This window comes from Ceratotherium simum, chromosome 6 (assembly GCF_057802395.1).
Source record: "Ceratotherium simum simum isolate JZ-2026a chromosome 6, ASM5780239v1, whole genome shotgun sequence".
In the NCBI taxonomy this organism is placed as follows: Eukaryota; Metazoa; Chordata; class Mammalia; order Perissodactyla; family Rhinocerotidae; genus Ceratotherium; species Ceratotherium simum.
The window spans coordinates 53539820-53566913 of record NC_141905.1 but is presented as its reverse complement, the minus strand read 5'-3'; the positions used below and the strand labels follow the sequence as shown (position 1 = coordinate 53566913).

The 27094-nt window shown below is 37.8% G+C and overlaps 1 protein-coding gene across 3 annotated transcripts in view; it reads left to right on the top strand.

The window, feature by feature from the left end:
* The window catches only part of IDE (insulin degrading enzyme), a 108229-nt gene that overhangs the window by 59959 nt on the left and 21176 nt on the right, over positions 1 to 27094 (top strand). For 2 of the 3 annotated variants that reach the window (XM_004427829.3, XM_014785544.2), the window contains exons 6-16: positions 3343 to 3455; positions 3988 to 4150; positions 4832 to 4924; positions 5318 to 5409; positions 6703 to 6783; positions 8355 to 8458; positions 17989 to 18091; positions 19262 to 19384; positions 19947 to 20029; positions 23443 to 23587; positions 26092 to 26202. In XM_004427829.3, coding sequence (XP_004427886.1) covers positions 3343 to 3455; positions 3988 to 4150; positions 4832 to 4924; positions 5318 to 5409; positions 6703 to 6783; positions 8355 to 8458; positions 17989 to 18091; positions 19262 to 19384; positions 19947 to 20029; positions 23443 to 23587; positions 26092 to 26202 — 1211 coding nt within the window. Of the gene's footprint in view, positions 1 to 3342; positions 3456 to 3987; positions 4151 to 4831; positions 4925 to 5317; positions 5410 to 6702; positions 6784 to 8354; positions 8459 to 17988; positions 18092 to 19261; positions 19385 to 19946; positions 20030 to 23442; positions 23588 to 24087; positions 24233 to 26091; positions 26203 to 27094 lie in introns of all 3 variants that reach the window. The other variant, XM_014785543.2, reaches the window with a different exon arrangement.

Genomic DNA, 27094 nt, shown 5'->3' with positions numbered 1-27094 from the left:
AAAAACATACCAGAAATTTAATAACATGGTATAGTAGTTAAGAACTCATGCTCTAGAGTTCGACAGCTTGGGTTTGAATTCCAAATATACCACCTGGGGCTGGCCCCGTGGCTTGGCGGTTGAGTGCGAGCACTCCGCTGCTGGCGGCCCGGGTTCGGATCCCGGGCGCGCACCGATGCACTGCTTCTCCGGCCACTGCTTCTCCGCGTCCCACATACAGCAACTAGAAGGACGTGCAACTATGACATACAACTATCTACTGAGGCTTTGGGGGAAAAAATAAATAAATAAATAAAATTATAAAAAAAAAACAAATATACCACCTACTTAGTTGTGTGGCTGTGAGCTAATAACAACGTTACTTCAGTTCTCTGAACTTCAGTTTTTGCATTTGTAAAATGGAGGTGGTACCTCATACTTGTGGGGTTTAATCAAGATAATGCAGAAAAAGTATTTAACATATTGCATGGCACAGAGCAAATACTCCATGCATGATAGCTACTTTTAGCATCTCATAATCATGGGATTATGGATGACTTGTGTTTTCTTCTTTTTGCTTTTGTTTTCCTGTTTTCTGCTATTGGCAAATGTTACTTTTGTAGTTAGAAAATAAACAACTAAATATCTTTTAACTTGGTAATAGGAACCAGGGTATAAAATGGGTCCAAGGAGTGAGACTAATAAAAAAAAACATACTCTGTAATCCTATGTGCTTTCTGCTGGTGGGTAGGTCCAGAGTGTTAAATGTCACTGGTGTTTAGAGCCTAGTCCTGGGAATAGGTGCCTCAGCTGTATTTTTGTGTATGCCGTATTGAGATAAAACACATGATCTCAATAAGCACTTATTGTGCAAGTAATAATGACAACAAATGAATCAGACATAAGCCCTGCCCTCAGTGTTCTCGGTTTAGTGGAAGTGACAGAATAAGCATTAAAAGAAACAAGATGTTTCTGTTCCCTGATCACATACACACCACTCTCCCAGTGTGACTGACCTCCTGTGCTAAGCTCAGTGGACTTGGTGAGGGGTCAGGGAGAGGCGTCCTCACGGTGCAGTGGTGTGAGGAGGAACAGGATCTCTTGGATGATTAATGGATAATCTTCTCCTTATTCTAGGCGGAGGAGTAACCATGTGGAAGGATCTCTGTCACAAAGGGAAAAAAAAGTTTTTCTCTGTTCTCCAACAGGGCCATCCCTCTAGTTGTGGCAACAGTAATTACCTGGACACTTGGCAAATGGTAACTGTACTCGACGTACAGGCATTGGGATTGCCAAGTCCTGATGATGTAGAGATGAATGGAACTCAGTTCCCTGGTCTCAGGTAGCTCACAGCTTAGTGGTGGAGACAGACTGTGCATTATTGTACAGCTGCCTTACCTTTTAAAAAGCTACATTGTTAATTTATGCTATTAGGGTACAAATGTTTGAAAGGAAAGGCACATCTGGTAGAACCTTGCTTTAAAGGGCCTTGCTCTCATCAGCACTTCAGGTTGACAAACCTTTGTTGACTGCCCAGCTTGTTTCAAGTCACATGTCCCATCTATGTCACTTTATGTCAGAGACATAAAGATGTTGCTGACATTCTTGCTCTAAATATACCCACTCCATTCCAGAGTTCACTTGTCATGTAGCAAACGGCCACTGGTCTGCTGTTTATTTGGCTGGACATTTTGGGGTCCTTCATACGTACCTCAAGTCAAAAAAATTGAGGTAAAAATACGTACGTTTTATAAATAAAGTGCAAATGCCCACATTCATAGTCCTAAAAGAGAATTTCATACTATATAAAGGCAATTCTCAAATAGTGATTAAATGCTTGCTAGAGAGTTCATGGAAAAGTTCAAAATGGGTCATAGAATACCAAGGGAAATTTCTTATTTGATCCAAATGCTTCCTGACAGTAACAAGTGATGAATGTTTATACCATTTATCAATAACCTATTTTTGAGGAGACAGAATCAAGGTGAGTGGTTATCTTGTTTATAAAAAGGTAATGTTTTTTCATTTTTTTCTTTTTAGCATAATAGTAATATATATACACGGAAAAATATTTATCCCACACGGAAAGGTATAAAATGGAAATCAAGTTCTTCTTCCTCATCTCATTCTATGACCACTATGCCCTCTTCTCAAAGATAGTCACCTTAAATCATTTCTTATTATACTTTCAAAAGTAGACTTCTGTTAATATGCTTACATATGTGTATGTCTCTTTAAAAATTAAATGAGATTATACTACATGGCCTTGTTTTGCACCTGCTGCAGTTTTCACTTAATGTGGCTTTGAGATATTTTCGTATCAGCACATACAGACCTCTCCCTCATTAATGACCACATAAAATTCCAATGTACAGACACTTCATAATATCCACACATTGATAGATGTTTAGGTCATTTCCGTTTTTTGTTGTTATTATAATGGTACTGCAGTAAACATCTTACATATATAGCTTTATAAACTTTTACAAGTAGAACTCTTTATGAAAGAATATAAGTAGGTAATAACATAGAAGAACTTTACTTAAGTGGCCAAATAATTTTATAACAATTACAAATCTTTGAGTGAGTTTAGCACATGATACACAATCATATAATGTTAGACCTTGGAAGAGACTTGTGATCATCCTACCCAACTTCCTTGTTTTTCAGAACCTGGAGTGGTTAACCAATTTGTCCAAGCAGTCTGTTGACATGGTTGGTTGGTGAAGCTGCGGTTAGGATTGAAGTCCCCTAATGCTCCTACCTAGGATTCTTTTCACCATTTTATACTGTTCTCCTACACAAAACCAATCACTTACAAACTCTAATATTTGACTTTTAACTATGGGTTTAGACTGTATCTATTTATAAAGTGAATGTTATAATCTGTCAGCTAGTGGTTTAGTATGTGCCTGTTGAGAATCGTAGATAAAATAATCAGTTTCCAAATGCCACTAATTATTCTATTATTGTTTCTAATATTTGTTTTAAATTTATTGCAAGATATTTGTGAAACAGCTTTTTAAGCTGTAAAGAGGCAGACGTGTGAGGTATAACCATCAATATTGTATAGCTTCGGAAGTTATATAGGCACGGTAGGATTTAACTGAATGCTTCAACTTTATCAGATGGTGTTTCAAAAAAATTCTGAGTTTTCCATTTAATAGTCCTGAGATTTTTCAGGACATCCTGAGAGATTTTTTTCCAGCTTTACTGAGATATAATTGAAGCTAGCATTGTGTAAGTTTAAGGTATACAACATGGTGATTTTATATATGTATGTATGATCCTAAGGTTTTAAATACTACCCATCATATGTTATAATTAGTTTAAGTTCTGTTTTCATTGTCTGTTTTCTTGTAGAATCTTTAGACGACCTGACTAATCTGGTGGTAAAGTTATTTTCTGAAGTAGAGAACAAAAATGTCCCATTGCCAGAATTTCCTGAACACCCTTTCCAAGAGGAACATCTTAAAGTAAGTGCATGTATTTCCAATATTTTTTCTTTTTTAATTTATGGACATAATAGATGCCTAGTTTATCAAAAAGTAGATGAAAAATTTTTGGAGGTTTCGTCATTTATATAGTTTTTAATATTTGTCTGGATAATCAAATCAAATTAATTTCACATTTATTAGAGCATGTATCACCAAAAAGATGTCAATATGTTCTGACTTTGCATGCTAAAAGTAGTTTTGGTAGCTATAGTCTTGGCAGACTGTAGAAGCTATTTTATCCAGTGCCAGAAGGCAAGCATCCAAAAGTATTTAGCTGCATGGTCTGGGGGACCAAACATGGACTGCCTACCAACCGTAATGATATTCCACTAAGAAAGAGCCTGGGTCATTTATTTCTTTATGGTCAGTATGATTTTCTCTGGCAATTGATTCTCTCTTGAATTTGGGATTCTTCCATGAAAATCAGTATTCTTCATAGTTTGTAAATATTTTATTCAGTAGGAGTTGTATATAGCTAATCTTTTGTGATTTGTTTGGTTTTTTTCCCCAGCAACTTTACAAAATAGTACCCATTAAGGACATTAGGAATCTTTATGTGACATTTCCCATACCTGACCTTCAGAAATACTACAGATCAAATCCTGGTCATTATCTTGGTCATCTCATTGGGCATGAAGGTCCTGGGAGTCTGTTATCAGAACTTAAATCAAAAGGTAAGTCTTTTGGGCACCAGCTTCTGAGTGTAGTACCTCACCATATATTCTTACTCTGGCTCTCAATTTTCTCCTAAATATTTTCCTGTGAAGGAACATTTTCAGATGCTCAGGGTTTATGGGAGAGGGAGGTGGTGGTTGTTAGTGTGGTGTTTTTTTTTTTGCTTTGGGGTTTTTTTTTTTTCATAATTTGGTTTACCCTTCAGTATTGACCAGTGAAGTTTAGATATTTCAAAAGATATTATGGTGCATGTTTTAGATTGAGGTTAAAAAGTAAAAGCTTATGTTGGATATTCTTTACCATCTCTGTGAAATGTCAGTGCACATTATTTATTTGCCTGTTCTTACCCATCAAACAAGAGAGTGTGCTAGGATCTGGTCAATAGATGATCTCCAAGGTTCCTCTCAACTCAGACTCTGCTTTCACATAATACTTAAGCACAGGAGTCTACTTTGGATTTGGGAACTGATTTGTGGAGTCCTGAGGAAAGTTCCTAACCCAAAAAATCCCTTGAATCGTCTTTACTGTCTAAAACTGCTTTTCTGAACTGATTTTTTTTGGTCTTTTCTGTAAGAGGTCCATTCTAATCTCTTGGGAACATATGGTATGGATTTTTTTAAATTCCTTGTCTTAAAAGAAGCCGCACATGCAATCATGTTGATTTCCTTTGAATGTTACAGGCTGGGTAAATACTCTTGTTGGTGGGCAGAAGGAAGGAGCCCGAGGTTTTATGTTTTTTATCATTAATGTGGACTTGACTGAGGAAGGATTATGTAAGTATTGACCTTAACTTCTATATGCTGTGGATCTGTTTTATGTTGTAAAGCTATAAACAGTTTAATTCATACAATTTATTTGTTATATTTTTCATGTGTAACTTGGCCTTCATTTCATGGATGATTTTCTCTCCTTAACAACTGATCATTATGTTGCACTTGTAAAATGTGTACTTGGCTTTCTGTTTGCTCATTTACTCCCCAAAGCCCATTCTGTCACATGTCCCAGAGCCTGGAGGGCCATGTGTGTGGGACCCTAAAACCAGTCTTAGGGAGATGAGAACTCCATTTCTAAGAGGGACCCTCTTCTACTTACCTGACTTTACCTTAAGAGTGAGCTTTGAAGGAATCGAGGACTGAATGATTTTTAAGTGTGCCCCTTTTTTCCAGTACATGTTGAAGATATAATCTTGCACATGTTTCAATACATTCAGAAGTTACGTGCAGAAGGACCTCAAGAATGGGTTTTCCAAGAGTGCAAGGTACTTTTGTTTCATCAAAATTTTTCTTAAGGAAATATTTCAAAAATCAAATATATGTGAATTAATTTAAATTTAAGGCCCAGTGAAACAACCTAATCTAAACTCTAAAATTTTGTGATGCATACTACTTTTAGTGAAGGGTTAGTTATACTAGTCTGATTGGCTACGTAGGGCACAATTAAGGGTTAAGGCATCATGTAGCCTTTTTTAGGAGGGAAAAGGGAAGAAATCAGATTGCTTTTCTATTCCTCAGAAGAAAGCCAGCAGTTTCTTGAGGTTGTATCTCTCAGGGCTTACTTTACTCTCTGCCTGAAGCTGCATGAGCTCTGTCATTTTCAGATCTGGTGATAAAAATTTGTAGCAAACTCTCAAAGAAATAGTGAATTGTTTTATATATGATTGTATTCTTAAAAGTGATTTTATTATTATATGTATGGCAAAGCCTGGCTCTCTTTTTTTTGCATAAAACAAAACGTATTTGTCTTCTAAAATTTTAAAGGCTTCTTGTAAAGGGTTTTTAAAAATATGTACCTTTTATTTAAGGCCTATCAGTATTCTGAAATGTATTTTAGGATGAGAGACATCCTCTTTACCTAGATAAAATTTTTTTTTTTTTTTTTTTTTAAGTTTTTATTTATTTATTTTTTTTTTGTGAGGAAGATCACAAAAAGATCCTCTTTTTGCTGAGGAAGACCGGCTCTGGGCTAACATCTATTGCCAATCCTCCTCCTTTTTTTCTTTTTTTTTTCCCCAAAGCCCCAGTAGATAGTTGTATGTGATAGTTGCACATCCTTCTAGTTGCTGTATGGGGGACGCGGCCTCAGCATGGCCGGAGAAGCGGTGCGTCGGTGCGCGCCCGGGATCTGAACCTGGGCCGCCAGTAGCGGAGCACACGCACTTAACCGCTAAGCCACGGGGCCGGCCCTAGATAAATGTTTAAAGGTATAATTTCTGCTTGCGAAACTTAGGACAATAACTTCTAATTTGGGTGCAGTTCTCTGACTGGGTCAACAAAGTCATCATCTATGCAATTGTTGGGTCTCACAAGGTTCCTCCACAGTTTTCCTAATTCTTTGACTAATAGTTTCAACAATTTAGTCTATAGAATTATATTCTATATTTGTTATTTTCATTCATGTTCTATACCTTTCTAAATCAAGCATAGCCATTTTTTCAGAAAGTTTGATAGTTAAATGTGGAGTAGAAAGTCTATAGTCCAAACCAAACACTAAAAAAAAAGTATTTCTAAATAATAGATGATTTATGTCTAATTGGATTAACTTTCCATTTTAGGACTTGAATGCTGTTGCTTTTAGGTTTAAAGATAAAGAGAGGCCGCGGGGCTATACTTCTAAGATTGCAGGAATATTGCATGTAAGTTTGTTGTTATTTTACTGTATACTTTGATGTATAAAGTATTTCAGTGATCTTGCATATATTATTTTCAGTACTACACAAATGATAAAAATTGAAGGTGCAGTATAAAATTTTAGACTTCGTAGCAACCAGACAAACTTTGATGTCAAGGTGTGCTTAAAATCTTAATTTTCATCATCCTAAAAATTATCATCTGTAATATTTTTCATTACATGGGCATTTTGCTTACTGGCTTTAAGTATTTTTCAATTCTACAATGTGTCAAGTGCTACTTACGTGAAAGCTATAGATCATCCACTTTTCTCCATTTCCATTGCTACTACCCTACTATGAGCTACCATCATTTCTTGCCTGGACTACCATCATAGTCTCTTACCTGGGTTCCCTGTTTTCCTTCTTGTCCCCGACTATAGTTTATTCTTCCAGCTTCAGCAATCTTTTGAAAACCAAAATCAGATTGTTTCACTCCTCTGTGTCAAATCCTTCAGTGGTTTCCCATCAGAGTTGAAATAAAATCCGAAATTTTACCTTGGCCTACAAGGTGATCTGACCCCAGCTTATCTTTCATATTTCTCTGACCATATTCCATACCACTCTCCAACCCACTTCTCACATTCCCATTCCACTCTAACTGTACTGGCTGTCTGCCTAATCTTCAAGCATTAAGTTTCTTCCTCCCTCTCAGGGTCTCTACATTGCTGTTTTCTCTACCTGGAACACTCTTTGGTCTTTGCATGGTCAGATTCTTCTTATCATTTGGGTTTCCACTCAGATGTCTCTTCCTCACAGAGACTTTCCCTGACCTCCCAGTCATGCCTCTGCCTCCTTTTCATTTTCTTCATTGCGCCTATCACTATAATGACAGTATTTGTTTGTTTATTGTCCACTTCCCTCTCAGTTAGGATATAAGCTCCTTAGAGAGCAAGGATGTCATCTGTCTTATCTATCATTGTATTAACAGCAGCATCTAGAACGGTGCCTGGCACAGAGTAGGTGTTCATTAAATACTTGTTGAATGAATCAGTCTGTCTCAGTGCATTGGAAGTTGCTCTTACTAAAGAGCATCTTCTACTATTTTTCTTCACTAGCCGAAAATATAAGCCATTTTTTTCTTCACAATTTTTTCTCCACAACAAATTTCTAATTGCTTGTCTGATTTTATTCATAGAAATTTGAGAAGAAATTCTGTTTGTAAAAATGTGTTTACTTTATATGAAGAATCCTGTAGGTGTCAGCATTTAACCATCAAATTTTCTTTATTAACAAGTACTCAGTTTTTAGCCAGAAATATTACTCACATTTTCCCCTGAAAAAGTGTGATTTTGCTCTCTCTAATGTAAGTGTATTTGGGGATTAACTGCAAAATCATCCCACAATATGAAACTGCTTAAAGTATGGAGGAAAGAGGAAAGATTCAGAAATTTTTCCAGTGCAGTAAAATATAATTGAAGGGCAGAGGGAGGTGTAAAATAATGGATTTATGTGTTAGAGCTCTGTTTGCTATAATAAGTTAGACTCTATGGTAGCCTTGCACATTTTATTTATTTATTTATTTTCCTTTTAAAAAGTATTATCCCCTAGAAGAAGTGCTCACAGCTGAATATTTACTGGAAGAATTTAGACCTGATTTAATAGAGATGGTTCTCGATAAACTCAGACCAGAAAATGTCCGGTGAGTCACTCTACACATTTTACTGTTACATACTAAATTTTCAGTAATGATTAGAATCTGAAAATTTGAAATTGTGAATAAAATGCTTTTAAACTGTTTGTCAAGCATGATTACAAAAGTAGAGAAGATAGTATAATGAACCAATTCCAAACTTCAACAGTCAGTGCATGGCCAGTCTTTTATCTTTACTCACCCCTCTTCATTTATCCTCCCTCCACTCTGAATTATTTTGAGGCAATGTCTCTAAAACATGAAGACTTTTTTTTTACATTATCATAATTTCATTATCATGAATAAACTATGATAATAGGTCGTCTTAACCTTGCTTCATTCTAACTCAAATGCCCAAGGTATCAGCTCCCCTGTCTGGTTTTATAAGCAAGTGAGGCCCCCCCATTTTTTTTAAGTGGAAGTAAGGATTACAGTCCCAGAATGCTTCTGACTGACCAGTGGTTAACCAGCAGATCAAAAGTTGGAGGAACTCTTACAGTAACAGAGATATTCCTGTTAGAGGGGGGTCAGTCCTAAAGAGCCTATGAGCTGCCACATGGTATTTCTGCCTTAAAATTGAATTTCATCTGTATTTTCCAAAGTCAAATAATAGAAGGAATATACTTGAGTAGCATGTGTTTTGCTTTTTTTATTTTTCTCCTGTGTCAAGCACATATTTCCAAAATTCTCCTGGGAACTTGGCAGTTGAGGTAATATGTTTTTTGGAGCAGTCATTTTATGAATAAAATCAACAATCTGGTAGAACTTTTTGAGGGAAAAAATCCTCTTGATAGAACTATTCTATCAAAGTCTTTTTCTTAGTTGTCATTGTTTGAACTTTTCCAGACATAAACTAGCAACAAACAAGGGAAGATTAAATTAAAAGAAATATTATTGGTGGCCACACAAATCTATACTTGTGATAAAATGACATAGAACTATACACACACATTGTACCAATGCCAATTTCCTAGTTTTGATATTGTACGATAATTATGTAGGATGTAACTTTGAGAGAAACTGGATGAAGAGTACACAGGACCTCACTGTACTATTTTTGCAACTTCCTATGAATTTATAATTATTTCAAATTTAAAAATTTTAAAAAATTGTTTATAATAGCAACAAAAACATAAAATACTTAGGAATGAATTTAACCAAGGATAAAAAGACCTCTAGACAAAAAACTAATAAACAGTGCCAAGAGAAATTAAAGATTTTGTTCATAGATTTGTTCATAGGAAACTCAATATTATTAAGATGTCGGTTCTTTCCAATCTGATTCACAGACTCAGTATAATCACAATCAAAATCCTAGTAGGCTTTTTTTCCTTTTAGAAATTGGTAGACTGATTCCAAAATTTGTATGGGTGTACAAACGACCTAGACTAGCCAGAACAGTCTTGCACAAAAAACAAAAGTTGGAGCACTTAAACTACCAGATTTGAGGACTTACTATAAAGCTACAGTAATTAAGACATTGTAGTATTGGCATAAGGATAGACAAAGAAATCAGTAGACTAGAACAGAGAGTCCAGAAATAGGACCACACATATATGGTCAATTGATTTTTTTTTTTTGTGGTAAAAAACACATAAAATCTACCATCTTAAACTTTTTTTTTTTTTTTTTTTTTGGTGAGGAAGGTTGGCCCTGAGCTAACGTCTGTTGCCAGTCCTCCTCTTTTTGCTGAGGAAGATTGGCTCTGAGCTAACATCTGTGCCCATCTTCTCTTTTTTTTTTTCATATGTGGGATAGCTGCCACAGCATGGCTTGAGAAGCAGTGCGTAGGGCTTTGCCTGGGATCCAAACCCGCAAACCCCAGGCCGCCGAAGCAGAGCACGTGAACTTAACCACTATGCCACCAGGCCAGCCCCCATCTTAACCATTTTTAAGTGTACAATTCAGTAGTGTTAGGCGTATTTGTATTGTTGTGAAACAGATCTCCAGAGCTTTTCATCTTGCAAAACTGAAACTATACCCATTAAACAACTCCTCTTTTCCCCCTCATACCATCTCTCGGTAACCACCGTTCTACTTTCTGTTTCTGTGAATTTGACTACAAGATATCGAATATAAGTGAACTCATACATTCTTTATTTCATGTAACATAATATCCTTAAGGTTCATCCATGTTGTAGCATGTCACAGAATTTCCTTACTTTTCAATGCTGAATAATATTCCATTGTGTGTATATACCACATTTTCTTTGTCCATTCATCCTTGGTTAATTGATTTTTGTGACAAAGGCACCAACATAATTAAATTAGGAAAGGAAAGTCTTTCCAACAAATGATGCTCTTCTGCTAACTGCATATCCATATGGGGAAAGATGAAACTTGACCTTTACCTAATACCATTCACAAAAATTAATTTGAGATAGATGATAGACCGAAGTATAAAAGCTAAAACTATAAAACTTGTAGAAGAAAACATAGGAAAATATCTTTAAAACCTTGAGACAGGCAAAGATTTTTTAGAACATAAAAAGCGGTAACCATTAAAGAAAAAACATTGATAAATTATACTTCATCAAGATTGAAAACTTCTGTTCATAAGACGATTTATGCATTTGCTTACATGATTAAGATATGTGGAAGAAAAATACTCAGAACACACACTAAATCATTTTAGGCAAGTAAAACAGTCTAAATATTTGTATTTTCCTCAATGTAGCTTATATATTCTGAAAAAAAATCAACCTAAGTCCTGTTGAATTTTATTACGTACCTTCTGAAAACAAAACTACCTAGCAACACAAGGAGAAAGAGCTTTAAACTTAATAATAGAACTCACTAGACAATTATTAAGTCCTTCCAGTAACTAGTTATGTGTGGTTTTGTCACTAACTAGTCATGAGATCTTGGATGGATCACTTTTTTCTTCAGCCAATGTATTGAGTAACTAATGTGAAACCTCAGAGTTCATCATCCTGCAAAGGGGACATGTGAAAAGTTAACTGTAAATAATGTCATGCACACTGGCTTTCATTTATTATTTCGTTGAAACTTGCCCATCTGCAAAATGGCGATAATATTTTATCTCAAATCTGATGCAAAATGATTAGCAAAGTTGAAAAGTGTTGTACAAATACAAGGTAATGCTATTTGAGATTATATCATATGATGAGGATATGCTTTTTTGGTAAGAAAAATCATGATTTAAATTATGTTCGTATAATTCTTGCTGCCCTTGCTGCCAGTAATTTGACCCAGCAACACTTCGTAGGAGTGAATTTCCAGGAGCATGCATTTTACTTTTGTTTAAATTGTCTTTTTCTAAATTTGATATCTTATGCAATTAGAGTTGAGAACTTCTTTTTCTCTCTACCCTCACCTTAAAAGAAAAAGCACTTTTTCTCTATAGGATTGGTCTCTGTGGCTGTTATAATTGTAACTGCAGCAGGTCAGTGATACACTGCAGAACAGCCTGTGATAATAGTGCCAGCTGTCAGGCCAGACTGGGGTTGCTCAAGGGTAAGAATACTTTGTTTATACCCACTGAGACAAGTTTAACATGCAACCAGGTAGGAAAATAAATGGGAAAATCCTCCAGAATGAAAGGAACCTTAAAGGTCATTTAATCCAACCTCTGTCAGGTACATATCTCTTCTGCAGTATCTCCAACAAGTAGTTACCAACCTCAGCTTAAATTCCTCCAAGGATGGGGAACTTATTAAATACCAAGGTAGCCAGTTCCATTTTTGCCAGTCCTAATTGTTAGAAAGTTCCTTTGAATGTTGAGACTTGATTTACTTGTTACTGCTCCATCATCAGCATCACCCACCTCCTTCAAGCCTATCATTTGGTACCCATTTCACCATATTAAACTTACAAATACAGCTGTAGAGTCCTTGCCACATGCCTTACTTAAGTCATAAATAAATCCATTCATTTGGGAGGAGTGATTCTTGGTGAATCCATGCAGGTCCTAGTGATAACTTCTTCTTGTCTAAATGTTTGACGGTGTGACAGTCGACTATAGAATTTCATCAGGGGTCAATGCCTAATCCACTGGTTCATGGTTTTTAGGATGCACTCCTTTCCCTTTCTGAAAATCAGAGCATTTGCCCTTCTCCGGTATTCTAGTGATAACTAGTGATAACTGTCTTCTTGTCTAAATGTTTGACAGTGTGACAGTCGACTATAGAATTTCATCAGGGGTCAATGCCTAATCCACTGGTTCATGGTTTTTAGGCTACACTCCTTTCCCTTTCTGAAAATCAGAGCATTTGCCCTTCTCCGGTATTCTACCTCTTCTGTCCTCCAGTATTTCTAAAAGGTGATAGGCAGTGATCCTACTGGGATGTGTTAGTTGCCTAAGCATCAGAGAATGTTACTCATCTTTGTTGGAGATGTGAGTTCATTTGAATCACTTGGCTGGCTCACTCCTCCATCCTGGGCTTCAATTCCTTTTTTCCGTTGTTTGATCCACCTTTGCCGTTTAAAGACCCATGATTCTTTCAAAGACAGTGTAAATAAGAGATCAATAGTCCTGTCATCTGCTGACATGAGATCAGCATATCACATTGTGCTCTGGGTCATGTGTCCTATTGGATTCTGAGTTCTTTCCAGGTAGGAACTGTGTTTTATCTTTCCCAGAATTCAGGCTAGTAAGGACTCAGTAAAAGTTTATTGTGAGGCCAGCCCGGTGGCATAGTGGTTGAGTTCGCATGCTCCACTTTGGTGGCCCAGGGTTCTCATCAAGCCGTGCGGTGGTGGCATCCCATATAGAAAATGGAGGAAGATTGGCACAGATGTTAGCTCAGTGCCAACCTTCCTTACCAAAAAAAAAAAAAAAAGTTGATTGAATACTCTAAGCTGTTAGCCTAACCTTTCTTGATTCCTTCTTACTTTAAGAAACATTTTAGGGGCCGGCCCGTGGCTTAGCGGTGAAGTGCACGCGGTCCGCTGCTGGTGGCCTGGGTTCGGATCCCGGGCGCGCGTTGACGCACCGCTTCTCTGGCCATGCTGAGGCCGCGTCCCACATACAGCAACTGGAAGGATGTGCAACTATGACATACAGCTATGTACCTGGGCTTTGGGGAAAAAAAGGAGGAGGATTGGCAATAGATGTTAGCTCAGAGCTGGTCTTCCTCAGCAAAAAGAGGAGGATTAGCATGGATGTTAGCTCAGGGCTGATCTTCCTCACAAAAAAAAAAAAAAAGAAACATTTTAGAAAATGTTTTTCAGCATTTTTCATGAACCTCAAATTCTTCAGCACTTTAACCTTCCTGTCACTGTTCTTTAAGCTTTATTTTGAGTCTCACCAGATTCTTTTTGCACCTTTTTTCTTCTTTTGTGTCTATCTTTTAAAAATAAGACTTAATATCATGATGTTGTAGAATTCTACTAGTGGAAAGATAGAGTTCATCTAACTTGAATCCCTATTTAAAAAGTAATGAAACTAAAGCCCAGAGACTTGCCTAATTTAGATCTTAACTGTGATTTTGGCACGATCTCGAAGAAAGTGAGTCATAGTATTGACCAGAATCCAAGTTTCTGATGCCGAGTCTGTGCCCTTTCTACTAATTCTGTTTTAATTCATCACAATTACCTGTGAAGCCCCTGCTCATTCTTGGGCGTCTTCCCCCTTTTCTCTCTCAGGGATTCTTTGCAAAAGTCTCATAAGAATTGATTTCTTGGGAACCATGTTTCCTTTTAATGCCTATAGTCAGGATACTTACTGTTTCTGAATGAGTCCTATCCAGCTCCAACAGCTATTCATTCCCTCTGAGCGTTTCTAAATTGCTGACTTGAAGTCAACAGTCAGCATTCACCCTGGCCCACGGTTTTCATTTCTCACTGTTGTAAGTTTCAGTATGAAAAAAAAAGGTCCTTTTTTGTCATTTCTTAGGATCATGTCAGTACCATATCAGCAGCCAATTCTTTTTCTTTTTTTTTTTTTTTGGTGAGGAAGATCACCCCTGAGCTAACATCCATGCTAATCCTCCTCTTTTTGCTGAGGAAGACCAGCTCTGAGCTAACATCTGTTGCCAATCCTTCTCCTTTTTTTGCCCAAAGCCCCATTAGATAGTTGTATGTGATAGTTGCATATCCTTCTAGTTGCTGTATGGGGACGCCACCTCAGCATGGCCGGAGAAGCAGTGCCTCGGTGCACACCCGGGATCTGAACCCGGGCCGCCAGTAGCGGAGTGTGCGCACTTAACCACTAAGCCACGGGGCCGGCCCTCAGCAGCCAATTCTTTGTGGACAGAATTAAAGTAAAGAATAGCATTGCCACATACACACATACACACGTACACATTTAAGAAAAAATGGGCCGGCCCCGTGGCTTAGTGGTTAAGTGCTCGCGCTCAGCTACTGGCGGCCTGGGTTCGGATCCCTGGCGCGCACCGACGCACCGCTTCTCCAGCCATGCTGAAGCTACGTCCCACATACAGCAACTAGAAGGATGTGCAGCTATGACATACAACTATCTACTGGGGCTTTGGGGGGAAAAATAAATAAATAAATAAAAAGAAAAAACTTATCAAGACTATTTTTTAGCATAATTAGGTTTCCAGCAGATCGTCTAAGAGGCTATAACGTCTGTGCCAGTTTCTCTCAACTGTCAGCAGTTAAATATACCGTAGCTGTCTGTGGTGGTCTTTTAATATCGTGCCTTCTCTTTTCTTTTTTTTTTCCTAATTCAAGTGCTCTTGTGCTTCCACACTCTGGTTCATAGATTTCTATATAGGTTTGACGTGTGTTTACCTTGTTTCTACTGTTATTCCCCTTCTCTACCTTTTAAAATTTATTTTTTAATAATACTCTTCCATTGTATATTTCAGTTTAGAATTCCTCAATGGTGTACTAACTCTTGGTCTGCAAAAGTATCTCTTTTCGTTATGCCAATTTAATATTCCTGGTTTGAGGAACTATGTTTATCTACTTCATATTTACTTCCTTATGATAACATTTCAAATGTTACCCATGCACGTTACTTTGGTCTATAGCTATCTAAATCCCTTAAGACTGTACCTGACAAATCTCCCTTCTCTCTCCACTTTTTTAACCTGAGCATTACTGGACACCTTCCAGTGTCTGCTTCTTTCTGTCATATAGTCATCCTCCAAAACATTTGGCAGCTTTCCCTGAGCTTTTTCACTTTCTCTCTCAGAATTGAGTTTAAAATTTTCTTGTTTCAAAGGGCAAGCCCACTGCCAAATGAATGCTTCAGTCTTCACAAGTTGTAATCAGTCCCTTACCCATTATTCTGATGCATGGGCTGTCATTCAGGGAAACCAAAGCCATCTATGTAACAAACTTTTCCAAAATCAAGTGTCTCATGGAAGAGAAAATGGGAATACCACCTCTCTACCAGGTTATTCCACTTCCTAACACATTTTTCAGTGGTCCCCTTGAGAATCAACCCATTCGTTCTTTGAGAAATCAACAGGAGTGGAAGCAATTTCTAGGGCTGAGTCTTAGCAGGCTCTGTCATGTATTGATTGAGTGACCTTAAGAAACATCACAAACCCTTCAGGTGGCCATGTGAGTTCTGTACGCACTCTACACATACTTCTCAAAAGGAATTCTCAAACTGCCAACATGCATCACTTCTTCTGGACATGATAACAACTCTTTCACTTCTTAAATCCTATGAGTCCTCTCTCTGTTTCTGTAGTACATATTCTTTTTTTTTTAATTTTTTTTTTTTTTTTAAAGACTTTATTTATTTTTTGCCCCCAAAGCCCCAGTAGATAGTTGTATGTCACAGCTGCACACCCTTCTAGTTGCTGTATGTGGGACTCGGCCTCAGGCTGGACAGAGAAGTGGTGCCTCGATGAGCACCCGGGATCCGAACCCGGGCCGCCAGCATCGCAGCGCGCGCACTTAACCACCAAGCCACAGGGCCGGCCCTGTAGTACATATTCTTATTTAGCAAGTTTTCTAGAACTGGTAGTGGTCAGTGGCAGCTAGGCCAGATTAGGAGCACCTTGAGCTGGAAGATTAGTCAGTCATACTGATAGGTGAGGTAGATTGCTTATGATATCTACCCTAAAGGTGATAAGACCAAGTCTAGTTTGCCAGGTGGAGTGTTTTGTCTTGAATGAATAGGAAATAGTGGTTCAGGCAGTCAGGCATTGAAGTTGAGGAGGTCCAACGAGGGGCGGGTGTTTGGAACACAGGGATTAGGATTCTGAAAATGGATGGGTATTGGGTAGAGGGAAGTTTTTATTACAAGTACTGGGCGTTCAACTGTGAGGCCAAAGTTCAGAGGCTATAACCAAACCTCTGAGAGGACAGGTGAGAATAAGGAGGAACAGACATGGACCTAGTTATTTGAATTAGGAGAAGTGAAACCATATAACAGGACTGACTTTTTGGCAAGCCATCCAAGCTGTTGGCTTAGAACTCCTCTATCCACAAGATTCAAAATAGAATTGGTCCCAGCCTATGGGGTTGAGTCTGCTGATGGGAGTGTAATGATTCCAACTTTGATAATTCAAAGGCAGCAGAGGCAGAAATGTCTCTGACGATCCTCCACAGGGACAGGAGTTTCATTGGTACAGAGCTTCTTTTGCTCCTCTACTCGTAATCTTTTGTTCACTTATCTTTTGACATCATTTTACCTCTACCTTCCCTCCCTGAACTTTGTTTCCCTCTGACTTCTCTTTTGGGCTGTTTCTACTATCCCATCAAACAAAGCTTTCAATAAACCAGAAGATAGGCACTTCTTGGTCTTCTCCCCTTCTCCTCTGGCAGCAGGAAGGCCAATGGACGTTGATGGTAGTCTCTGGCAGGAAAAAAACAGAGCACAAACTTAGCAAGTAATAATAAAAGTGTGGTTTTGGTTTTGGATGTTTGTATGAGCCAACACGTTTTCTTAGCCATTCATGTTAACCCTGAGTCTGAGCTTTTCCTAGGAGGGAGTACTTTGTTTTGCTTTTTTAAGGACTATTTTTTCAACTGACCTTGTTCCACTTTTTCCCTAGCTACTCTTCTTTTACAACTTTAGTCGAGGGGCTGGCCCCGTGGCTTAGTGGTTAAGTGCATGCGCTCTGCTACTGGTGGCCTGGGTTCGGATCCCAGGCACGCACTGACGCACCACTTCTCTGGCCATGCTGAGGCTGTGTCCCACATACAGCAACTAGAAGGATGTGCACCTATGACATACAACTATCTACTGGGGCTTTGGGGGAAAAAAAGGAGGAGGATTGGTAATAGATGTTAGCTCAGAGCCGGTCTTCCTCAACAAAAAGACAAGGATTAGCATGGATGTTAGCTCAGGGCTGATCTTGCTCACAAAAAAAAAACAAAAAAAAGCTTTAGTCGATAGCATACCCACAAGAATCTTTCTTGCAAGAACTCTTTCACACTAAAAATGAGGGCTATAAAGGATAACAGAGGCTGTGATCAGAAACCTTTGTATGTCCATTGCCTGTTTTGGCTAACTTACAGGATTTACTGTGTCTTAGAGGCCCAACTCATTCTTGGATATTATTTACATTTTCATGAGTCAGGTTCTATAAATTGATGTATACGACATGAGTTTATAGGTTTTTTGGTTTGTTTTTTCCATCTATCTCTAGGGTTGCAGTAGTTTCAAAATCTTTTGAAGGAAAAACTGATCGCACAGAAGAGTGGTATGGAACCCAGTACAAACAAGAAGCTATACCAGACGAAGTCATTAAGGTAGGGTTAAGTCCTCTGTGAATAAGCCTAATGTGTGAGGGACACGCAAGGACATGAACTCCCTAGATCAGCCAACGCACGGCCCTGAGTGTGGAGAGTGGTGGCCCAGTGCTATCTGTGTCTTCCTGAGAGGAGTGAACAAGGAGTAGAGAGCTGAAGCTTAGGTTTATGCATGAGGCAGTGGCATTGTGGCCACCTTCTCGTGTTCTGTCAGACCAGCAGGGCTGTAAAGCAGACTCCCATCCTCATGCAAAGACCACTGAAGTCCGAAGTACACAGAGGAGCAAAGGCACCAAGACAGGCAGGAGAGATGGAAGTAGAGAGCATGAAAGACAGATGCAAGGGCTCCAGAGAGCTCACGATCTTGCTGTGAACACAGGTGGGGAGCAGTCTCTGGGATTCATACTGTCCTCACTTTAGGAGGTGCTATATATTATGCCTCATAATGTATCATGGCTCTTTTTGTCAACGTAGGGGAATTAGGATTTGTTTCAAAACCAGTATGTTTGGGTAGTATGTTACCCCATTCATCAGTAGTCAAGATTTTGTTTATGAGTCTTATCTCCTTATCTAGTGCTTTTTCTTTTTTGGTTCTCATTGGCTGTGTAGCTTTGAGATTTGTCCTTTATTCATGGGAAGACACCAGAAAGCCTTGTTCTGACTAGATTCTGGTTAAACTCAAGTAATGGATATTTCTTAAATGTACCTGTGTTATGACAGTACAGAAAAAAGAACACATAGTTTAAGAAAGAAAATCATTACTGATACTTCTCTGACATAGTCAGAGGAGCTCACTGGAGCTGTTTAGTGTGTCCATCTTTAGCAAAATATCCATCTTGCTAAATTTTGACAAAAGCTGATCTACCGGCTGGCCTCTCAGTGTTCTGCGGTCTCAGATTGTTCCTTAACCTCAGCTGGTCATGTTGGAGATATGTAAAGAGGAAAGATAGATAAATATAAAACCTTGATTAGTATTAGAGACTCCAACTCAAGTTTCATGAAAAGTCATCAATAGATCTTGGGAGTTGCCTCTTTATATATGATGGATAAGAATGCTATGTGACAGTTATCCCCTTAATATTTTCCTGCATATTAAGCAAAGTGACTATTTTAAACTCTTGAATCAAACTCTAATTGCTTTTGTGTGTGTGTTTTTCATTATTCATCCAGAAATGGCAAGATGCTGACCTGAATGGGAAATTTAAACTTCCAACAAAGAATGAATTTATTCCTACGAATTTTGAGATTTTATCATTAGAAAAAGAAGCAGCACCATACCCTTCTCTTATTAAGGTAACATGTTAGGGTCAACGATTTAAGTTTAGGGGACAGACCTATTACATGGAAGGGACTATGTACAGACCTATTACGTGCATTTGGTACTACGTTGATTTTGGGGGCTCACATCGTAAGGTGGCAAAAGTTGCAGAGAGACTAACTATAAAAAATATTAGAAGGCTATAAATGTTAAAACAAACAAATACAACTACTATAAACAATGTAGAATCTAGGGAATTATTTTCTTTGCAGAAAAAAAAAAAATAACTCTGAACTGTAACCACAAGTCTATGGAAGATAGTGTCTCTTCCTCCTCTGTGCCCCCATCTCCCTAAGCCAGGGAAGACAGAAGGGTGATTTATCTCTGCTACTGGAATCAGCAGTCTTCTGTCTTCAGCTTCCCACCTGAGGATGCGCCTGACCCTCTGAGTATGCTTCAAGGCCGTGAGACGGCAGCTTCTCTAGAACAAAACTCTCAACTATCGCCTCTGCCCTATTCCTCTTGAAGAGTGGTTTGATTAAAGTTTTTTGCCAAATGTGCCCATATTTCCCTAACCAGATTGTTTCTCCATCACAGGATACAGCTATGAGCAAACTCTGGTTCAAACAGGATGATAAGTTTTTCTTACCGAAGGCTTGTCTCAACTTTGAATTTTTCAGGTATGTAAAATGAATCCAGCTATAAAGTTTCTTGTAAAAATCAACAGTTACATCTCTAAAAGTTTTCTTTGCTTCCTTGAGGACCCATGTCTCGAAATAAAAGGAATTAGAATTATTTAGCCTAGATAAGGGAAGGCTGCTGCTGTTCAGAGCTATTGTAAGAACCAAGGTTGTTAATTCTTCCTTCTCATTGATGAGTACACCCTTTAAATGAAATGATTTATGTTAGCTATTAGGAGGACCTTCCTAACCTTCAGGATTGTAGAATCTGGGGAGCCTATAGACTCACCCAGAAGTTTCACTGAAGAAAGATTGAATAGTTTGGGGCGTTTTTTGTTGTTTTGGTTTTGTATTCCTACAACTTGCCCAGAAGAAGAGGTAGTAATTACTGAATGATCTTGGGTCTCTTGCAGCCTTTTAATTGTCTGGAGCCCTTAGATATCACTTTCTCCATTCCTGGTTTGGTTACTTAAAGGTGATTTAATAAAAAGGAATAAGATGTTTAGTAAAAATTTGTGAATAATAGTAGTGTTGCAATGATTTCTCAATATAAATCTTCAGTTCATCTCTGTCTCCTTTTGTTTGTTTGTGTGGTAAAGTATATCACCCAGTTCAAGTTTTACTTTGTGAATTTACACTTTATAATTTTATATTTCTAAAATTCAATGTATGAGTTTATGAAATAAATCTGTCATTGTGTAATAATGTCCAATATGATGACCAGCTTTTTCACTAATTTTTATTCAATTGGCTTGACATGAAATTAAAGCTAGATGGGTTTTGGAAAAGGGAAAAAGAATCTCTAAATAGAAAGTTAATATTTCACCAACAAGTATAGAGATTGTAGGGATATAAACATTGTGTTTTATAGCACGAGAGTCAAATCTAGAGCTGTGCCGAAACTATTTATTTTTTACACCAAACATGGGCTGTCCGGTTATGGCTTATTGTTGGTAGAGAGGATTACAAAGGTGGTTTTACTTTTTGATTGTTCAGAGTTATATTTTTAACACTCTAAGCATCTTGTCACCACTTCCCGTTTGGCCTCTATTATTATGAATTTCCTCACAATACCTTTTGAGAGACCATTTGACATTTTTGCATTCTCTAAACTGCCCAGCACAGTTCTTAGAATTAAAACTGTCTGCTTCCCACCAGTCCCTCTCTCTGTGTTCTGGTCTTCCTAGAGGTAGACACTGTTGGGTTTCTTGTACATTCTTACAGAAATTTTCTGTGTGTGTATATTCTTTTAATCTGTTCAGAAATAGGATTATATTATGCATACTTAATTACAGTTTTTAAAACTCTGTGATCCATATTTAAGCATGTAGCACCTGATTACAAAATAATATTTTTTAAATTAACAAATGAACCAGAATTTAAGCATTCTAGTTAAATCGTGTTCTCTTTTAAAAGTTAGTTTAGGGGCCGGCCTGGTGGCGTAGTGGTTGGGTTCGTGCACTCTGCTTCAGTGGTCCAGTATTCACAGGTTCGGACCCCGGGCACGGACCTACACACTGCTCATCAAGCCATGTTGTGTCAGCGTCCCTCATACAAAATAGAGGAAGATTGGCACAGATGTTAGCTCAGGGACAGTCTTCCTCAAGCAAAAAGAGGAAGATTGGCAACAGATGTTAGATTAGGGCCAATCTTCCTCACCAAAAAAAAAAAAAAAAAAAAGTTTGGGACCCTCTCCAGTTTGCCAGCACAGCTGCTGTGGGTGCAGCATTTCAGGATACTTTTTGGAATTGCGTTCTGAGCTTGAGCCATGTGGCTTTGAGCTCCCAGACTTGGCTTTTTCTGGCTTTTCACTTCCACCTGAGAAAGGTACATAGGTGCCTGTGGGACTAAGCCTTTTCACAGACTCACTTTCATTTTGATGATTTTGCTTCTGTGAGTTGTGCCATTAAGTTTCTGAGCTGCTGTTTGCCTAAAGAAGGAAGTCTGTCATCATGTATAATACTTAAAAAAATTCAGTGACAGAGCATTCATTTAGATTTTCCAGGTGGAGAATGTTTGTAGAGCTATAGAATTTTTTCTTTGATTTTAATTCTCTATGTGACTAAGTATTTCACCCCTATTTTTGCTTCATTATCAGCTTTGATAAAATTGTTGGCTTTGCTATCAGTACATTAATTATATTTACTGTGCTACAGATAGAGTGAAACTTTTAATTTGCTGCCAAACAAGCCAACCAGGCATCTGCCTCAGGTCCTTTGCACTAGCTGTTTCCGCAGCCTGGAAAGTTGTCTGCCCTGCCCAGATATCCCACGGGCTTGCTCCTTTGCTTCCTTCAGTTCTGGGCCCAGATGTAAGCTTATCAGAGAGGCCCTGGTTCACCATCTTACGTAAACTAGCAATCTTCCTGTCCTGCCACCACCACTTGGCACTCCTATTCCCCTTACCCTGCCTAATTTTTATTCATAGCACTATCACCACCTGTTGTATCATATTTAAATTGATTATTTCTCTCCTCCAAGTAGACTATAAACTCTGAGGTCAGGGACTTTGCCTGATTTGCTCCTTTATTCCCAGTACCTAGAGAAGAGCCTAGCATGGTAGTAAACATGTAATACATATTTGTTGAATGAATGAATCTTTTTCTTGCTTCTCATAAAGGTAAGCAGTGTCATATAATCAAATGAGTAGGTCATTTGACTTGCATTTGAATCCTAACTCTACTGTCACCAGCCCAGGTGACATGAGGAAAATTGTTTCTCATTGGCAATGATGATTTAAATTAGGTGATCTCTGTGGTCCTGTTTAGCTCTTGCACTCTATAATTGTTTCCTCTTTTTTTACTTTTTCTCACTTAAGCATTTTCCTGTTTTAATATTTTTTCTAGTTCTGGCTGTAGTTAGGTGGTAGAAACTATCAGTTATTTTACTGACAGTGCTCTAGCTTTGTTGGTTTTGGGGGAAACTCAGAGACAAGCTAACATTTTCACAGGTCTCAATTTCTTGTTCATATAATCACAGCACACAAACTTCTCAATCTCATACTCCTGTCCACCAAGGGTATGGCTTGCTTACAGGGAGAAAGAGAGGACGTGCAAATGCTGTATCAGCTCTATCAGCTGTGCCTTCTCCTACTAGCCTAGATGTAGGCATGTGTTTTGGCCCATTCCCACTCCTTACCTGCCCTGCGTTTCTAACTTGGCAGTTCTGCCACACCATCCAGGGTAAGCAATTGCTTCTCCCTCTTCACCACCACCAGCACACATGGCATATTTCAGGCTTCTTTCTCAGACATCTTATTTTTTCCTCATGAGAAGAAGAGACAGACTCAAGAATTCAAACCATATCTTCAGGAAATTATATTTATTGGTATTCAGTTTCTTGATCCATCTCGAAAGGCCACATCTCATTGGGAAGTAATAAATCAGCTATTTTACTGTCAACATTTTCTTCCAGCCCATTTGCTTATGTGGACCCCTTGCACTGTAACATGGCCTATTTGTACCTTGAGCTCCTCAAAGACTCACTCAACGAGTATGCATATGCAGCAGAGCTAGCAGGCTTGAGCTATGACCTACAAAATACCATCTATGGGATGTATGTAAGTACCCACGTCTTAGAGCCTTCCACTCATCAACAGTTTTTTTATATTGATTTGATGGAAGCATTTTTGATTGAGGGTATGAGTTTAATTTCTTTTTAAAAAATCTTTGTGGCTAAGCATATTTTCTCATCATTTAATTTTTAAGTTAGCTCTTATTCTAAGTATTCAGCAATATACCATTCATATTATGCAAATTTTCCTTGATTTCTTTTTTTTTTTTTTTTTAACATCTTTCATCAGATTGTCATATTTTTCTCCTCAAACAAAATTGGACCTTGATTTAGGTTTAGATCTCACCCATTCTGTATCTGAAGTCTTGGTCTTTGACAACAGAGAATGAAGTCTTTCTGCCGTTGTAAAACATAAGGTTGGCCTATACTATTTCCCTAGAGATTCAGATCATGAGGCTGCATATCCATACTCTTCGGTCATGTTTCTTCATTACCATGCCACTGCTTGAGGTATCAAAGCATTTCTTCTGTTTTTCTTTTTGTTAGTCGCTACATTTATGCTGATCCTCTCCATTGCAACATGACATACCTGTTTATCAGGTTATTGAAGGATGATTTAAAAGAGTATACATATGCAGCACGCCTCTCAGGTTTGAACTATGGCATTGCATCAGGAATGAATGCAATACTTGTAAGTAAAATGAAAACCAAAGAAAAGGCGCCACACTGTGTAAGCATTATGTTAAGCTTGGGAAAACTATTAACTTCTGCGTTTTTAAACAAGAAGATTGATGGTTTTTTCCTTGCACCTTTTTAATGAGTCAAGAACTCAAATTAGCATTAGTTCCACTAATGAATGATTCAGTAGCATTTAGTGCATCTTGTGAACATGTATGTGTGCTACATTTATTTGCATGTTCCTCTGCTTGAAATGTTTAACATGTTAATCCTGAAAGCATGTTGTTCTTTCCATGTATTTGAGTATATTAACATCTGTAAGTGAAAAATGTCCACAGTGATTGTGGTGCTTGAATTTTACTTATATATAAGCTTCCTTTATTTCTACTGATAGTAGGAGAATTCCTGTGTCCAAATACATCTGACATTTTCATTTAATTTATTTTGTCACATGCATCATTAACTGCTTTTAAGTGTGTTTTAAAATAAGCACTATTAAAAGTATCCTAAGAAATAACTAGATCCTTTCTCTTGAAACTGTTTCTGATATGTTTTCAAACTTATATCGCATTCCTGAATTAACATCCCTTTTATGGCACACATTCATCTTCACTTTTCTTGAAAAGATATTGTATGTTTTAGTAACAACTAAAATGAAAGCATGTGCTATGTACTCCTCTTTATAAATTTTTATACAAAAGATTTTAGGGTTTTAAAATTTTGTTTATTTTGCAATGACTTTTTTTCTTCACAGACGTAAATTTTCTCGTAGCTTTTGTTTAACGTATAAGAGTATATATAACCTAACCATTCTCAGAGTCCAAGGAAATTTGAAGCTCAGAAATAAAAATAAACTCCAAATAGAAAAGTAATAATCTGTTGTTTGAGTTTTAGTAGAATGTTACCATTCAAAAAAGTGATTTTTTATTTGTGACAAAATGGGCTTTCTGCTAGTTGTCAGTCTAGTTCCCATGGCATGTGATGTGCTCTCCATGGCCATTGACCTTCACTCCTGCTGAGGTTCTTGCCTGTCATTTTCTATAAGGTAGAGGCTTTCATAGGCATTCTAGTTACATGTGTCCTCTACTGCTGTGGATGCCACCATGTGGACATATAGTAATAGGCATCCCCCGCTTTTCAAAATGTTATGCTTTCAGAGACTATTAAAGTAAATCATCCCCAGACAAAATCCTGGTGGTACAGACAGTGTGTCCTCACTACACATCTGTTTTGCCATTGGCTTTTGGTACATCAGCAGAACTCATCCAATAAGCAAGTAGGGAGATGTATGGATCCTTATTGGGCAACATTAAATGAGAAAAGTGGCAAAATGCCATATAATACAAAATTGAGGCTGCCTAATTTCTCCAAAGATGATTTTTTAAATATTTAAATATAAACAACTTTGGGACATATCCAATAGTTTGCTAGATAATACTCCCCTGTGATTTTTACCTTGTTGCCACACCTATAAAAACCGTGAACCTACCATTCCTTAGAAATTCTTTTTGAAGATTAAACTTAAAAAACACATTCTGTAATTAATTTTGATTTAATGAGAGCTTGAATTTTGATGATCTTGTATATGCTGCCATAGTTAGGCATCAGGTGAGTTTTCCTACTGTTGATTTTGTTTAGGAAAAGCAAAATTATACTTCTGGGTATTGGTAAATAAAGACAGTTAATGTTATTTTCCTGAATGTTAAACTATATTTATGGGAAGGTAAATTAATTGAATTTTTTGTTTCATTTTTATTTTAATACACCTGGTTTGGGGACTTTCTAAGTGTTTAAAAATCAAGCTTAAGGGGTTTATTTGGAAGTTGTTTCATGGTATTTTTGGACTTTTAATACTCTGAACTCTTTCTGTAGCTCTCGGTGAAAGGTTACAATGACAAGCAGCCAATTTTGCTGAAGAAGATTATTGAGAAAATGGCTACCTTTGAGATTGATGAAAAAAGATTTGAAATTATCAAAGAGGCAGTAAGTTTTCTCAACTCATTTTTGTAATTTTTTTTATTCGTAAGGTAACATTGCCATATTATGAACATTTTTGAAAAAGAGGAGAGGAGGAAAAGAAGCATTCATAACCCTGCAGCAATCATTTCACCCTGTCTTTGCTCAATCCTATACTTTACCGGGAAAGAAAGCTTGGGAGATTCTGGTGGACGCCTGACCCCCTTCTCTGTAGGCCCCAAGAGCTAGGAAGTTTGCAGCACTGGCTTTCAGAGAGAAGCCTGAGGTAGACTGTTGGCTTTCAAGGACTCCTTGAGGGTTTCATCCAGCCTCCACTTCAGAAGAACACACAATTCTGCAGTCTGACGTCTGCCTACCACTAGAACCTTATCACATGATAGGCTGGATGTATCTTCCACTTAAATTCAACTCACCGTTGGCCCAGTAATGGAAATATGAGATGGATAGCTACTTTAAAAGCCAAACTATGACTTTCATTTTGCACCAAAAGAAATTACCATCAGTTCTCAAATAAAGATCTGATGTTTTATATATATAAATGTACATGTTGCTTGCTTGTAGAGACTTTTGGAATGGCCTTGTGGTGTAGAAACAAAGGATGCCAAGAGATGGAGGCACTGAAAACTGGGGATAACTTTCTGAGGGATGAGAGATGTCCTGTAATGAAGGCACTTAAGACTACATGGCAGATGCTGGAGATAAAGCCTGGAAAAAGAATGAGCATGCCCTTTAGTTTCAGGATCAGAGAGGAGTAAGCCCCGTTCTAAGTTATCTAACTTCAAAAAAGAAAAAGAAGCAAATCATCCCAGTAACACATGATTAATGCAAAGTGAAGTTTGATTAAATCTGATGTTTTGAAATGGTTTTGAAAGGATTTATAAAATTAATCAATCCATGT